At 47.3% G+C, this 17675-nt stretch overlaps 1 protein-coding gene across 5 annotated transcripts in view; it reads right to left on the reverse strand.

Moving 5' to 3' along the window:
• LOC119443027 (uncharacterized) overlaps positions 1–17675 on the reverse strand; it is a 130492-nt gene that overhangs the window by 81763 nt on the left and 31054 nt on the right. For all 5 annotated transcript variants that reach the window (XM_049660454.1, XM_049660451.1, XM_049660455.1 and 2 more), the window contains exons 5-7: positions 6635–6794; positions 3757–3926; positions 2445–2534 (exon numbers count right to left, since the gene is read on the reverse strand). In XM_049660454.1, coding sequence (XP_049516411.1) covers positions 2445–2534; positions 3757–3926; positions 6635–6794 — 420 coding nt within the window. The remainder of the gene's footprint in view (positions 1–2444; positions 2535–3756; positions 3927–6634; positions 6795–17675) is intronic.

The following is a 17675-nucleotide window of genomic DNA, read 5'->3' on the forward strand; positions in this document are numbered from 1 at the left end:
GGTGTGCAGTAATTTGCCGTAAGAATATAGCCTCGACTACATATGCATGTTGTGCGATCATGCTATCAGTTGACCGCACTTCTTTCATTTCTTGTTGTTTAATCCGAGCTTTCTTTCCTCCTCGCTCTCACACGACGCCGTAAGTTAAATGCGATGTCACTTCGGTTGCACCGTTATCTTAGCGTAATAACGTTTTGGTTAAGAAATTGCGGACGAACCCCGCACTTTAGTCATTTCTGCCCCAGGTTTCTCTCTAAGACGTGACCGTCCGGTACGTGCTACGAAACATTAAGAGAGCATGCCGCACGAAGAAAATTACTACACCGATTTATTACACAAGTCAATCTTTGCCAACGCATCACTTTTACAAGTAGACAAAGTAATCCTTAAGGTATCCATATTCGTTGCAATCCACATTAAAAAGAGTAACAGCTTGGCTTTCCTTCGCGAGCTATAGAGGGTGGGAACTGCATGATCGTGATAAACGAAGCTTTCTGTGTCTGTCCCCGCCTCTGTGCGTCTCCTGTTTTCTATGGTCGGTCGCGAAAAGTCAGGGATCTGCTGGCTGCTGCCTTGAACGACGGGTCACGAAAGGTCGGTGCTCGAACTCTCCTTATGGGCCATGTGCTAGTGGCTCATGCGCTTCGTTCAACAGAATACCGCTTCTAAAGCGAAAATTTCTTTGTCCCCTTTACTGCCGCTGCCTGATGTCTTACACGATGGGCTTATCTCGGAGATTGTGCACGCTGAGGTGGTCCAGGCGAACCAGGGCATTATACCGGGTGTTTGAAGAACTTAAGTAATATTTAAAAACAGCCGTTCTGAAATAATAGGACGGTTCCTTCGCAGACATTCCGTCAGCGGGACCGACCATGGGGAGACGGGTAATAGGCGGTAATCAGTCGCTAATTACCGAAAATTTAATAATTACTTGAAACATTTATTTTCAGCGGGATTGTCGTAATTGGGAAGTTGAAGCGAGCTCTCTGTACAAATTATATCAACTTTTCAATCCGTAAAAATGCGATTACCCGCGGAAGTGCGACGGCGAATTTCGTCTATCAGAACGTGCGTAACCGAAACTGGGAGGCTGCAGCGTGCGCAAGGCCGCGTCCCTCCAGGTTACGTCCCGCTTAGGTCACCCAGCAGCGGGCAGCGAGGGCGCCGCCACAGTGAGAAGCTCGGAGCCGCAGTGTACCCACCGTACGGAACTGTACGGGTCACTGGAAGAACCTGATTAAATGTATATTCAAGGGTGGCGAATACATCAACGTATCCTTGTAAATGAAACTTCTGACGTGAGGGACATCATTGATGTTTCCCGGGCAAAATGGAGGTACTGAGAGTCTAACAACGATGTCATTCATGATTTTATAGAATCAGAAAACATTGAAGAGTTCGTGTACTTGGCCGCAATAAACATTCTGTTTTTATCTTTTTTTATCTTTTTTACGTGATAAAACTGCAATATGATTATGAGACACGCCTTAGTACAGGACTCTGGATAAATTTTGACCTCCTGGTGTTCTTTAACGTCCATCTAAACCTAACTTTACGAGCGTTCTTCCATTTCGCCCCTATCGAACTGCAGGTTTCGTAAAAAAACACCCTTCCGGAGATAGTGCATATCGAGGTGGCCCAGAGGAACAAGAGGGATTACACAGCGAGTGGAGAAACTTGGTGTCCCTTCCCCTTTAAAAAAATTGAAACAACGGGCCCGGAGCGTGCGCTGAGCGCGTAAAAGACAAAAACTCAAAAGAAGCGTGTAGTGGAGCAGCAACGTCTTTGCTAAGCAGCGAACTGTGGCTTAGAAGACGAGCGCCTGCTGGCTAGTAAAGGCGAAGTGAATCAGCGTCGATACATTGCTAATAATTGTGCGGAATGAGAGGGCAGACTTGCTTGTCTACGCGAGCCTGGACGTCGTCGGCACGCAGTGATGAGACAGCGGCATGACCGTGTCGTTTACTGCTGCAAACAAGTACTTTGAGTAAGTGCAGATCAGCTATTCCGGTTCGCTGTTTTGTATGTGCGATAGGCTATGGTTTCTGACAGGTTTTCCGCGGTTTGAAGCGCCACAAGTTTACTTTTAGTAATGCGTTTTCCCGTGACAACGTGCCCAACTTCACCGCGTGTTCTACGTTTGCTAAACAAGTACAGACCATACTCGAAATATTCGCTAAACAAGCTAGGACAGACCATGGATACTCTCAATACTCTATACTTGCTAAAAAGTGACAGCATCCCTGGGAAACACCAAAAGAAAGCTTTGCCTTAACCTATTGCCACAATGTTTGGAATCAACATACTTTTCTTGCTTTCAGTGTAGGCCCCGCGCAAAATTTGTACTAAAGTGACGTGGTGCGATTTGCACTTCAGAAGCTGCACAGTTCACCGTGGTGTAGTGCAGCCGTACATTGAGACAGCGCTGTGAGTGCACTACTCACCAGTCAGGCATGGTGGTGTCGATTCTACGAGTCCGACGTGGCCCTCCGAGTGAAAAGTGAAAACCCCTTGTCTCACGATGTTGCAGTGCACTGTAGAGATGTACAGTCCGAGAATAGAAGTCAAATTTTCGAAATTGTGGCAATTCTGGGCGAGCCCTTGCACAATAACAATAAGATTGTGTAAATCATGTACTGGTAATACACACACCGCCATGGCTCTGCCACTGCCTTCATCACACACGACAAACGTCACCTACCGTTCTTGTTGTTGATTATTGCACTAGTATCGACACTGATGTCACCGTCATGGTTATTGTGGGCATAAATGCTGCTACGGCCAGCAGCAGTTTTGCTCTAATTTGGTCAGCTGGTGTTATCCACCCGTTGTTATCTTTGTGCTCCTCCCAATACTGGCTTAAACGTCAGTGTCGTCTAAAAACTTTAATAAGTACCAGTGCCATCGCCCCCTGCTCAGTATACGGCCATTTGTGAACCACGAGTGTACATGATGCACGCTGTCCACAGGTGCTCCCCGCTATACATCTTAATCTTCAGGACAAGCCTTTTTGTTGGTCGTTCAAGGACCGACAGACAGGCCCAATGAGAGGATGCGCGGTAGGTAGAGCGCTTTGGCATAGAGCACCGCGCAATGAGCTACTGCTTGAGTCGCAAGAGTGAACAAAATCTGGTCTCATCAGGGTCCGAGCACCTCTCTCCTCTCTGCCAATAGCTAAAAGGGAGTAAGATTCTCCATTTCATACATTGCCTGAACTTCAGTCAACAAACAATAATGCTAGCAGGCACTTACATTATTTAGGGTATTCACATGTTAAAGAATAAAATATTGCCCGCGAGAGGAGCGCCGCATCTTAAGCGCGATTACTTGGAAAGGTGGACACTACTTGCACTAAAAATCGGAGTGTGCTAGAAACCAATTTAGAATATTCAGTCAATTACCTTCAGACAGCGCACGAGGACTGTGCATTCGTTTCCAATTTCAAGGCTATAGCATACGCTTCGATATATCCGTCCCCTAAATGTGCTACGCATCGCATTAGCGTCCCGCATACTTTTATTTCTTAAGTACGTTTACGAGCGTAATCACCGGTGGCATCCACAAAGTCTTGGGAATGAAGGTTACCATCATTCAAGTGAGCGGACACGTGGATAGAGAATGGACGCGGCACAGCATGGCCCCGTAAATGTTACCCGGCATACTTCCGAGGTATTGCAAGAGATATAATCAACAGCAAAAACAACAACAATAAATAATAGAGGTGGCACAATTTAAGAAAGATAAAACGGCACTTACAGACATCAGTAATATTGTTAATTGTAATATTGTTAATTGTTCTCAAGTTCTCGAGAGCGGTGCTATGATTGAAGACATCGGGCTCTCCTCCACTGGCGTCTGCGATGGAAGCAAGTTCGGGTCGTTTATAGTAAATAAATAGGCTGATGTTCACACGGTCGGCGTCATCTCTGTAAGGAAAGAATGAATACAGAAACACTGGTTGCAACCACGCAGGAACACAGTGGGCGGTTCTTATTAGATGTCGAATATTACCAGTTCACGAACACGATGCCCGATGCACAAGATGCAAGAGCAAGCGATGCACAGAGCACACGTACAAACATACACGGTGCACACGAACAAGAAGTCCCTTCACAATATACGCATCGCCTACTGCCTTGGATTTGGGGAGGGGGTTGACGGCCGTAGGTGCTCTTTTTTTTTTTTGATCCAGTAATATCAAGAGGGCGCGCCAAGACAATCCCACAATGCCGCATAACTAGAGTTAGGTCCTCTATATAAACGCCGGATCCGCTTCAGCATATCCTTCGATCAACTAAAAACACTGGAAATAAACAAGCAACACCTTCCTGAAGCCCAGGATCAAATAATGTCTGGCTAAAACTCCCGCATATTGGGAAATATGCAGAAGTTGTAGCCAGACATTATTTTTAACACTAAAAGACTAAACGATCGCAGTGTTTGAGCCAACCAGCGAGAGAAGATTACATTCCTGAAGAGCTGTCAATCACGTTTTTTGTTGATTTGGTTACCTTTCAAGAAAATTGCCGGCGCATAAAAATGGCTCCGTGATACTGCTATCCCCAATGGCTGGTTTTTGTCGTTTCTCGCAAATTTAGCTAAACTTTTAAATATGGCGTGGTACAAAAAAAATCCAAGATAAGTGAGTGAATTATTTTGATTTCTATCTAAAGAAATAAATTAACAAAGTGTCCAAATGACGAAGAACGGCCGTGTAGTCACAAGAATCAAGAAGTATACACTTAATAGGGAAACAAGATATCTCTGAGTGCGCCGTTGAAAGCCAAGTCACTTAACTAAGGCAGCAGGATTTGAAATACGGAACCCTGTCATTGCCTCGTTAATATTTTTCACATTAGTACCACGGTTCTCTTCCGTCCTGGGGACTTTGTTCAAAATTTTGTCCGATTTAAATTCTATAATAACCTACAAGATGTGTCAGCGGTCGGAGACATCACTTCACCGTGTATGGCATGGTATTGATGAATCAATCTGGTCTCTTTTTTTACATTGTTTTAATAGTGAGCAAAATCTAGATATGTAGCTTTCTTTGATAATTAGCTTTGCATTCAGTAAAATTATAGAACACTGATTAGTAGATACATCAAATAAAAGAAAATCGGTGGAAAAGTACAATCTGTTTGCTGTGATTACCGGGAGAAACTGAGACGGGGATAAACGAGACTACCAATACCCTTTCATTTCAATAAATAACCGGCTAATGAAAATAAACGTCAAGAATGTAAAATGATTAAATTTTCGAGTTACAGGGCTGTTTGCACATTTACCTACACAAATGGCAAGTGAATTTTTGCATCTGAAACATCAAGTGAACATTTACGAATCCACATTACTACTGATCTATCATGGTAAACTAACATTGATTGCGGGACTAATGCTGCTAACCGAACACTTGACTTTTACCGTCGCGATGTTTCTCGGGCTTCCACTCCCCTTAAACTCATATTCTATCAGGCACTTGTACAGTCTAAACTAGAGTTATGTTTCATCGATTTGGGATCTGTATACAGCACAGCTAACATATCAAGTCAATTAACACCGGTCCACGCGTTTCATTGTGCGCAATTATTTCCGCACTGCACGCATGTCAGCTATCAAAACTGGCCTTCATCTGCCAGTCTTTCATCCAGAAGAAAACTCGCTCCTTTATCTCTCTTTCATAAAATTTACTTCATGAATCCTCAATTAAAACATCATCGCTTTTTATCGCCTCTTTACGTCTCATCGTGAATGCAACCCAAATTTAAGGTACAGCCTCCCCCCCCCCCCCTCCGCATCCGAAGTTGCCGAACAAACCTTTTCTACCATTCATTCCTGCCAAAGACAGCGTCAGAAGGGAACCAGCTCTTGCCTCAGTCACCATCAATCCTGGACATTAGTCTTGTCAAGCTGCTGTATCCAACATGTATTAACCCAAGCGTAAACAGCTCGTCTATATCTAACGTCATTAGGCAACTCGAGTATTTTAACTAAATCACTGACTAACTAACTAACTAACTAAATAAATAAATAAATAAATAAAACCCCGCTAGAGTACTTATACATCGCTTCACATACTCCTAAACAATTTTGATTATCCGACTATCCAGACTATCCAGATTAGCTTACAACAGACAGCGTGGCTCTGGGCATTTCCTGCCTTCTGATTTGGGAGATTTGCCGGAAGTTTGTAGGCTGCAGCCACCGAGTCACAGTAGCGAACAACAGCGATGACTTGGCTGCTGTGGTAGCTGCTGAAGTCGAGGGACAGGGTTCGATTGCCAGGCAAGGCAGCCTCATCCCATATCATGGTGGGGTAAAATGCGAGAGCGCTCGAGTACCGAGCTGTGACAGAACGTTAAGCAATCCCAGATTAGCCAAAATTCATCCGCAGCCCTCCAATGTGACGTCTCTCCCAACTTAATCATGCTTTAGGATGTAAACTGTATGAATGAATGAATCAATCAATGAATCAATCAATCAAGCAAGCAATCGATCAATCAATCAATCAGTTTTCTTGCTATGAGAACAAAGAAGTGAGCACCCGGCGTAACATGCTCCTTTAGCCACTTATAATGAGAAGAATCGCTGCTGCAATTTAAAAATAGTGAAGATTATAGGCAAAAGAACTCACATTGTTATTCCAGAGTAGCTCCAACGGACTGAGAACTGCAGCGCAGTCACAGCCTCCTCTATTTTTCTTGCGAAACCAACAAAACTACCGCCGATAAACTGTATTGGTCCGGCATCGACAGTATGGGAAAGATGGCCAGTTAAACGATAGGTGTCGAAGTCTGGAAGAAGAAAATACAAAAAAAGTTTTGTAGAAACGCTGCGAAAGCAGTTATTTACATTGTGCGCAGAAGTATCAGCGTAAGGGCTCGCGCTATCTTCTGCCCTTTAGCGCTGTATATAGTACGGTCATGAAAATTAGAGCTGAAATTGCTCAAAAAATAGATTACCAAATAAAAGTACGACTGTTGTCTCTGCAGTGTCTGCGTTTAGCCTTGTGCTGTAACCATACCTAGGCTGATTAAGGCTGAGTTCCTACTGGAGCTTCTACTTTGCATCCAGGAAATGAACATGGCGCGATCTCACTGCAGGCGCAGCTGGTGTGGGTAATAGCCAGGTTTGTCACGTATCCCAAACCATTGCTGCTCTACCACAAATCCGATGACAAGCGCCGGAGCGGCGTGTGACAACTGCTGTGTGCCTTCGAAATAGCCGCTGGCTCTCGTTGGAACGTTCAAAACATGCATTTTAAGTGCAGCCTTTTCGCGGAAGGAGCTCGGCGCTCAATGGATGATTTGCTGACCGTTCTTCTGGACTTGACATCACAATTCAGGGCCGCTTCTGAAGGAAAGCTTTCTTTGCCTCTTCCTTCTACTTTTGCGCTGCTGCTGCTGTTGTCTTGCACGACGCGTCGGGGGGGGGGGTTCAGAGTGTGTATATACATTGCAGGAGCGCGGCAGCGACGAAAGACGACGCGAGAAGATCTTTTGGTCCTTTCCATCGCGTTTCCACAATGCCCTCTGGAGCTCTCTGGGCGTCGCAACAATACCCGCTTGGAGCTGTAATCATCCATGACTCCCGCAAAAGCATAGCAGAAGCTGCAGCGCTTATCTTTGTACTAATGTGCTACAGTCCAGAGGTGACGAGAAAAGGGGGAACCGAGGGGCTCGATTTTGTTAATCATGAGCACATAAAGCCAACAGACAATGAAGCCAAGCAAAGCATCGGGGAAATTAAGTGTGGTTGAAATTGTAATGGAGAAAATAACGAGAAAAAGGGAAAGAAAGTGGACGAAAAGATAACTTGTCGCCGGCGGGAGCCGAGCCCGCAACCTCTGCATAACGCGTGCGTTACAGTACCAATTGTGCTACCGCGACGGCCACCAACTCGTCCTCTAACTTGGGTATTTATGTTTACTCGATGTAGCCCTAGGAGTTTTAGCCAGTGCCACTCAGAACCATGGATGGGCGGATGTGGACCATCCTTTGTAGACAGATGGCGTCGCGTATTACGTGATCTCGAGTGAGTACGCGCGTGTCTAATAAACCCTCGCATGCTACCTAATAACATCAAGGCTGTCATATTCGAGACCCTGCCAATGAATACACGAGAGAAGGGGGAACCGAGAGGCTCGACTTTGTTAATCATGAGCACATAAAGCGAACAGACAATAAAGCAAAGGAAAGCATCGGGGAAATTAGGCGTAGTTTAAATTGGAATGTAGAAATTAACGAAGAAAAGGGAAAGAAAGTGGGCGAAAAGAGAACTTGTCGCCGGCGGGAGCCGACCACGCAACCTCCGCATTACGCGTGCGTTGCAGTACTAATTGCTCGGCTCCCGTCGGCGACAAGTTATCTTTTCGTCTACTTACTTCCCCCTTTTCTTCGTTACTTTCTACATTCTAGTTTCAACCACACTTCATTTCCCCGATGATTTCCTTGTCTTCATTGTATGTTGGCTTTATGTGCTCATAGAGGGGAGGTGTGAAGAATAGTAAAGAGGAGGTAGTGAAAGGAGCCAGAGAATAGGTAGAACTTACGCAGTCACGAAACGCGTGAATGCTAACAACCTTCTCAATCTTCGCGCGCAGCTAGCATACATGGAAAGGGGCGGGGAAAGGGAAAAGGTGACGTAAGAAGTGAAGGAAACGCTACTACTAGAGATGAAACCCTGTTGCGGACATACTGCATCAATTTAAGTTCAAGGTACGGTACGAAACGTTTCTCCTATTTCTCAAGAATAAGCAGCATGCTAATTTGTCTAGCGGACAATCGACGCAGGGTGTGCAGACGCAAAGCCGCATTAAAGCACCGGAGCGTCCCGGCGACCCTACGGAAGCGGCCACACCTCAAATCCATACTTCTGTGCACGCCGCGGTAGCTTTGCGACTATGGCGCTGGTCGAGGTCGCGGGCTCGGTCTCGACCGCGGCAGCCGCATTTCGATGGGTTCGAAATACAAGAACTCTCGTGTACGTAGATTCAGGTGCATGTTATTTACCTACAGGAGGCCAAAATGAATCCAGAGTCCACCACGATGGCGTGCCCAATAATCCGGTTGTGGTTTTGGCACGTACAGCACCATAATTCAATCAAAGTTTAACACTTCGGCCGCGTTGCGACGTGCTGTGTGAGGCAACGACAATGCTAACCTTCTCGAAGGTTATGAACAATGACGCACAACAGCGGCTGAAGCAAACACATCTCACTGTGTTTTATGTGCACTGCGCAGAGAAAGAGCAGTAGTGCACGCAAGGTAACGTTTAACATCAATTCATCAATCTCGTATTGTACTACACGCTGGAGAAAGTAAACATTCGGTCGCCCACACCACCGTTAATTATTGTCATTCAAAACAAACAGCACATAAAGCTTGGCTTGCATCGATTCCCACAGTCCGTGGTACCCGAATAATTTCTTCAAATGAAATTTTACCTTTAGCTCAGTGTTGTTTCTTTCGGTCATTCACGGCTAGCCGATCCCGGTGATATACAGTGCGAAGGGCTGCTCAGACCGTTCAGGTGACCACAGCCATGACTCACGACGAACCAATACAAGGTTTTCTTCGAGTATTTATATATATTACCGCACTACGTATTTGCCGCTACAAAAAAATCGCGGCCCTTTGCCTGGTTTCCATTAATATTCTATACATACATATATATATTGTAATGAAGAAGAGTAGCTTGCGCCTTAGCGGCATCGCCACCGGCATGAGCTCGTGGTTGCTGTCCTTGGCCGAACGCTTGTGACTGCTCCCCGTTCGCCTGCGTTCATTGCTAATAAACCTCTTAGCAAGTGGTGTAGGTTGCTGGGTTTCGACCACCCTGGAACTTCGGAGTCGCACTCTACCACCCACCATGCCCGACGACGCAAGCGGCACTCCTCCAGCTCCTCCATCGGCGCTGCCCACCCTGGTTTGTGCCGGTGCCTTGCGTCTGCGAGATCCTCCTATCTTCTCCGGCAAAGATGAAAAAGACGTTGAAGATTGGATCTCCTCATACGGGCGAGTGAGTGCCAATAACCATTGGGACGATGCTACCAAGTTAAGAACTATAGCATTCTATCTGTCGGACGTTGCGAATCTATGGTTTCTAAACCATGAAGGCGACCTCACTGCGTGGTTGGTCTTCAAGACCATGTTTACTCAAGTTTTCGGTCGGCCAGCAGTAAGAAAGCTCCGTGCAGAACACCGTTTGCGTACACGATCCCAAAAGATCAGAGAGAATTTCACGAGGTCATTGTCGACCTTTGAAAACGGGTGAACGCGTCGATGTCAGAGGAGGAGAAGATCAAACATATCATAAAGGGTATTGAGGAGGACGCGTTCCAAATATTATTATCGAAGCGTCCTCGCAGTGTCGTCGAAGTGATAGAATTGCGCCAGAGTTACGACGAGTTGCGCAGGCAACGACTTCACACCCGACGTCCCCCTGCGCCCGCGGACTCTCTGTCCAGCCTTGGAGTTGGCAACGACCATGCTCCTCTGTTACTGTTACTATTTGTCCGCGCAGAGGTCGCTCGCCAGCTATCATTGATGTCTTGCGTCCCGGAACCACCACCCGCTTTGGCGCCTACGATCCGCGACTGCATACAGGAGCAAGTTACCCAAGGAATTCCTCCAGCCTGTGATCCGACGCCAATCACTGCACCTCTCACATACGCAGAAGCAGGAGCCCGCGGCCTCGTCCACAAACGCTCTCGCCGCCCCCTATGCATCGACCACCCACCTTTTCGCCGCCACCTGTGCCGCTACCAGACCGACGGCATTTTCCGACTTCTCAGCCACGAGTCGGAACTTACCCCCTACAATGGCGCACCTTCGATGACCCTCCAATATGTTTTGCTTGTGGTGCTGCTGGTCATGTGGCGCGCCATTGCCGTCGTCGCATGCTTCCTTTTTCGAACATCTGGCGAGCGCCACCTTTCCCCGCTCAGTTTTCCTCTTCGCCTTCCAGCCTTCCTCCCTCTTCCTTTTGCCCTGATCGCCCACCCGCGTCTACCCGCCGCTCACCGTCTCCACGCCGTCGCTCGCTTTCTCCGATGCGTCGCCGTACCGGACCCCACTAGCAGGAAAACTGATGGCCGCACTTCCCGAGGCACGAACTGCGTCCCCGTCGCAATGCACAAGTCCTCGTACCTCTCCAGCGAACGTAATTGAAGTGTGTGCCGAAGGGATCACCATCCTGGCGCTTTTCGATACAGGAGCCGCCGTATCCGTAATTTCCGCCCAACACTGTCGCGTACTAAGAAAAGCTCTGACGCCTTTATCCGACCTCTCCCTTCGAACCGCGAACGCTCCTAACATTACACCTCTCGCTGCTTGTACTGCTCGAGTCTTTATTCAAGGACTTCTGCATACCATCTAATCCTTCGTGCTGCCCTCGTGTTCCCATGACATTGTATTAGGCTGGGACTTCCTTGCAAATAATAACGCCTTTATTAACTGTTGTCACGCCGAACTCGAACTTTCTGAACTTCACGATTTCGAGAAAATCGACAACCGCCCTTCTAATGCTAAACTGTTGGTGTTCGAAGACAATGCCGTTCCTCCGTGCTCTTCCCTGCTTGTGCCTGTGTCCTGCGCCGCTATTTCTGATGGCAGTGTCCTCTTTACGCCCTCTGAAGTGTTCATTCGCCGCAAACGTTCTCCGCTACCCTTTGCTCTCCTTACTCTTCACAGTGGCGTCACGAAGATGCTCGTCGACAATCCCACGGCGTGCCCTTTACCTTTATTTCATGGCGAATGCCTAGGCCTCGATCAGCCAGTCGACACCTTTTGCATCTTTGACGCTCCTGACGCTTCTACTTCTACGGATCTTAGCGCACTTACTTGTGACCCTGCGGTTGATCAGTCCCTCCTCGACGCTTTCCACCGCTCCATTGACGATGAAACGTCCTCTTCCTAACGAAGCCAGCTGCTCACTCTCCTGCAGAAGTTCCGCGCTTCTTTTGACAGCCCTGCTTCCGGTTTTGGTCGCACGCCAACCGTTTTTCACCTCCACGGCAACGCCCTTATCGGGTATCCGCCTCGGTGCACCGTGTAATTGACGACCAGGTTGCTGATATGCTGAAGCGCGCCGTTGTGCAGCCTTACAACAGTCCCTGGGCGTCACCGGTCGTTCTTGTTAAGAAAAAGGATGGCTCTATTCGGTTCTGCGCGGAGTACCGACGTCTGAACAAGATAACATGCAAGGACGTTTACCCGTTACCGCGCATCGACGACGCCCTCGACTGTTTGCAGGGAGCGGAGTTCTTTTCTTCGCTGGATTTACGTTCTGGATACTGGCAAGTCCCTATGGCACCATCTGATAGACATAAAAGCACATTTGTGACACCTGACGGATTCTACGAATTTACCTGATGCCTTTCGGCCTGTGTAACGCTACAGCCACTTTTGAGAGGATGACGGATAATATTTTACGCGGCCTCAAATGGAACACATGTCTGTGCTACCTGGATGACGTAGTTGTCTTTTCCTCTGAATTCCGCACACATCTCAGCCGTCTCGAGCACGTTCTGAAATGCCTCACTGATGCGGGACTTCAACTCAACTTTAAAAAAAATGTTGTTTTGGTGCCCCAGAGCTCACCATTCTTGGCCATGTTGTCTCGCGAGACGGCATTCTTCCAGATCCAGCCAAGCTCCGCGCAGTCGCCAACTTTCCCAAACCGACGACGTTAAAAGAACTTCAAAGTTTCGTTGGTTTATGCTCATATTTCCGACGTTTCATTCGAAATTTCGCATCCGTAAGCGCACCCCTGACAGAGCGTCTACGCGGCGACAAAGTATTTTCAGCTTGGTCGCCCGTCTGCGATGACGTCTTCACGAAATTACGCCGCCTGCTAACCTCGCCACCTATCCTCCGTCACTTAGACCCTGCAGCCCCCCCCCCCCCCCCGAGGTCCACACCGATGCCAGCAGCGTCGGACTCGGCGCCGTACTCGCGCAACGGAAAGCGGGGTTCGATGAATATGTCGCCTACACGAGCCGCACTCTGACAAAAGCCGAAGCTCATTACTCGGTTACAGAAAAAGAGTGTTTCGCCATTATTTGGGCCCTTGGGAAATTTCGCCCTTATTTATATGGTCAAACTTTCGACGTCGTCACCTACCACCATGCCCTTTGTTGGCTGTCCACCCTTAAGGACCCATCTGGCCGACTTGCTCGCTGGACCCTTAAGCTACAGGAGTACGACATCCGCGTTCTTTACCGTTCCGGCCGCAAACACACGGACGCTGACGTCCTTTCTCGCTCACCGGTCTCAGCTGATAGCGCTTGCCTATCCACCCTTGAGCCCACACTTCCATCCCATGCACTGCGCAACACGCCGTCCGAGCAGCGCAAGGATCCCTGGATCAGTGCTCTCACCAGCCTCCTTTCTCATCCATCCACCTCGTCACCATCTCGCACTCTTCGCCACCAGGCTACCCACTTCTGCATTCGCGATGACCTTCTTTATCGTCGTAACTACCTTTCTGAAGTTCGCAAGTGGCTCCTTGTGATACCCCGCCATCTCCGTGACGTTATCTGCGAAGCTTTCCAGGCAGACCCACATTGCGCGCATGCCGGCCTCTTCAAGACCTGCGCTCGACTACGCCTCCGATTTTATTGGCGCGGCATGTATAACTACGTGCGAAAATTCATTCGCTCCTGTGCTCAGTGCCAACGCCGAAAATTACCTCCCGGACAAGTCTACCCATCCCAACCCCTTCCCTGCCCTAGTCGACCCTTTGATCGTGTTGGTATTGACATATACGAACCGCTACCATCCACTCCGGCAGGGAACCGCTGGATTATTGTTGCAGTGGATCACTTGACCCGTTATGCTGAAACGGCCGCTCTGCCGACTGCCACCGCCCGCGACGTTGCATCGTTTCTGTTACACCATTTCGTTCTGCGCCATGGTGCCCCTCGCGAACTTCTGAGCGATAGAGGCCGAGCCTTTCTTTCCTATGCTTTGAAGGCACTCCTCGACCAATGCCGAATCGTTCACCGTACAAGTAGAGCGTACCATCCACAAACTAACGCCATGACAGAGCGATTCAAGCGTACTCTGGTCAATCGCGTCTTAAACCGTACCACTCTCGGCCCGGGCCCTAATTGCACCGGGACGGTGCTTCTGCCGCCGGCGGGTAATGTCACGAGCGGCGATCCTGTGGTCGGTGCTTGGACGATGACGACGACGACGGGTGGTTTTTCTGGTGTGCACGCGCTCCCCTGAACGATTGCTGCAGCGTTGTGCGCCTTACCCTGTAAATATAACCATTGTATATATATTCTCCCCGTAACAATATGCTCTCAATGTACGTCGCCTCTCATCATTCAAATTGGGACCAAGTTCTCCCTTTCGTTACGTATAGAGTACAATACTGCGGCCCAAGCAACTACTGGATTTTCCCCGTACTTTCTTCTACATGGACGAGAACCATCTAATACGTTCGATACAATTCTTTCATATAAACCAGTTGCGTCTGAAAGTACTCCGCTGTCTGAAGCAGCTCGACATGCTGAGGAATGCCGCCAGCTTGCCCGCTCTTTTTCCACCGAGGACCAGTGGCAGCAGCAATCCCGTCAACCTACTGACCGTTCTCCACCAACTTTTTCCTCTGGCTCTCTGGTCTGGCTTCGGGTACCCGCTACGACACGCGGCCTTTCCGCAAAACTTGTCGCAAAATACGTGGGACGCTACCGCGTTCTGGAGCAAACGTCCTCCGTCAATTACCTCGTGGAGCCCCTCACGCCATCAACAGACCTGCGCCATCGCGGCCGCGAACTTGTCCACGTCTGCCGCATTCAGCCGTACTACGACCCAATAGTAGTGTCTTCGCCTTGAGCCGCCAGGATGGCGCATTTTCCTGCGGAGGGTGATTGTAATGAAGAGAGAGAGAGAAACAATTTATTTAAATTAAGATTGTACTTGGTAACTAGTGGTGGGTGGAGCCCCTCTTCCAGGGCCTCATTGGCTATTGCGGCGCGCCGGACCTGGTCGAGGGTGCCCAATTGGCTTCCCAAGTCCAGTTCGGAGAGTCGCGCCTCCCACGACCAATTGCTAAGTGTATCGTTAAGTAGCGGCGAGACGGCGTCTGCCGGACGCTGCGTGTGATTGTAATGAAGAAGAGTAGCTTGCGCCTCAGCGGCATCGCCACCGGCATAAGCTCGTGGTTGCTGTCGTTGGCCGAACGCTTGTGACTGCTCCCCGTTCGCCTGCGTTCATTGCTTATAAACCTCTGAGCAATGTATATATATATATATATATATATATATATATATATAGTATTTCGTTGAAGACCTTCGCCACTACTTTTCGATTGTTCGAGCTGGATAGCTTAGCGTTCTCACTAAATGGCCTAGCAATACTCGTCCATCTCTTTTCTTCTGCACATTATTATGTTTTTGCATATGCTTTCTTGAAATTGTGATGTCAATTCGATGTCTCCAATCAGTTGGTCGAGCTTCAACAATATAAGTATTAATCCTCTAAAAACAAAAGCAATTATATTCCATACAAGAAGTAAAGCACCCGCACTGCGAAACCCTAGTTTATATGAAGGTCAGAACATTACTAAAGTAAGTGAGCAGAAGATACTCGGTGTTACATTTTCCGCTCACCTAAGTTGGAATTCACATATAGAACAGCTGTGCAAAAAAAAGCTTTCTTCTGCTACTGGAGCATTATCACAATATCAACACTTACTCCCCTCGCAGGCAAAACTCCAGGTGTATTACGCGCTATTTGCACAGCCTATTATGGACTACTACGACTAAACAGAACCTAAATAAAATTTTGCTTTTGGAAAAGAAGATTCTTTGACATATTCCTTACTTGGATTCAACCGAAACGGTCTTTCATGAATACAGTATCATGCGAATTCAGAGCTTCTACAAATTTCGGGTTTTACGATCCTTTTACTTTTCACACACTTATAAAGAATTACTTATGACGATAACATGCTTATAAACTAATAACACTAAAACGAGTACGCGACAAACTGCCTCATGGTTCGTACCCCGTTTTCGAACTAACTACAATTTATAAGCACTTCATTTCAACTTACCATTCATTTTGAATTAATTTCCAGATATAACGACTGCTACACACCGACAGTTGTGCCAACAGTTTGTACCTATCTTGTAAACAATAGCCTTCACGTTGCGATTATTGGAATGACACATTTATGCCTTATTCATATATTGCTCTTACCTTGTTTGACTTAGTATGTATTAGCCTGTCTTATCAACTAGTTCACGATATGTCTCTTGAATTTCTATTCCTCTAGGCTTCATAGTTCATTTTACCTGCCTAGTTTCAGCTACAGAGACGTTTTGTGCATTTAGAGTGTGTATATTAATATGATCAATTTAGTTATACTATGTTAACGTTCCGTGTGCTTCATATTGTAAATCTGGTATCTTATAGTACCAACATCCATTGTAATTGCAACATGTTTGCTTTCATTTTCTCGGCTGTATAACTGTAGAATGAATGTCGCATACTGCCAATGTAAAGGTCTTCGGGGATCCAGTCAAGCTGCCTAGAGCAGGTTTTAGCCCTAGGGCCATCCAGATTTTCTGAACAAATAAAGATTGATTGATAAAGAATGAGTTGCCTCTACATGTTCCAGTCTATATTTGTGTTGCGTGCTCTCTCTTTCTCTATCTCTTTCCTGTTTGCAGTTTTCGTAGTAAAGCCTCTGTTTGAGGTACTTTCTCTCAAAAGTGTAACATGCGTTGCCAGCAAACAGGGTGAACACAAGGCCTCTTTTTAGGCTTACACTGACATGCTATACACTCTTGGCTATTGCTCTATTGCTTACGCGAGAATATTTAATTTCTTCCGTGAATTGTAAATACGCTCAACACCTTGAATTATGAAGCGCTGTTTACTTCGTACCATTTCTTATTGTGATGTGATCGAGTTTTTTTGTGCTAAATATACAAGAATCTTCTACGTGACTTTGGCGGAATCAGTTCGAGACCACAAAGCGAAATACCAACGAAGTTCTCCAAGCACTCACGCGAAAGCGTCCTGGTTATACGCGCTGCATTCATCAGTGCATCTCATATTATGCTTGTAGGGGCACACCATCTCTTCCCATCCACTGTTTTTGGTGATCGAATGTCTTGCCCCACTGTAAGTTTTCATGTGACGCACCGCTCGAATCGCGAACCTAGGTGCGACAGAGGCATCTGGTAGCCGTGCGCTATACGGTACATGCGAGAGAGTTATAGATTTGTCAGCGCATTAGGTCGCTAGCGTTGGTTTTGCGTCCGTAGCTTGTGTAAGCTCTTCCCTGGCTTGAAATGGTATGTAGAGTATTGTTGTGGTTATAATCGAAATGGCCTTCCAGAGAGAGAGAAAAGAAAAGCTGGCTCTCCCGCAATGGAGAGTAGATATAAGCCTGAAATTAGCTACCATATGGCGTCTTTTGCTGCCTGTGGTGCCACCGCCTTCAACAGTTTTTCTTCCTCCAACAGTGCAGCGCGCTCAGCGCCAGTCGTTACTTTTTTTTTCTTATCGCGGACCGCTCACGACTCATGGATCGCTGGCGTTCAAAAGAGCACACGCAACCCTGTCTCAGCGCCAAAAGATGACAATCAAGTGTATGGTGCCCTCTATCTGCCTTTTGAACGTCGGTATTGGAAATGACAAATAAAACTTCAA

Source organism: Dermacentor silvarum, chromosome 1 (assembly GCF_013339745.2).
Source record: "Dermacentor silvarum isolate Dsil-2018 chromosome 1, BIME_Dsil_1.4, whole genome shotgun sequence".
NCBI lineage: Eukaryota > Metazoa > Arthropoda > Arachnida > Ixodida > Ixodidae > Dermacentor > Dermacentor silvarum.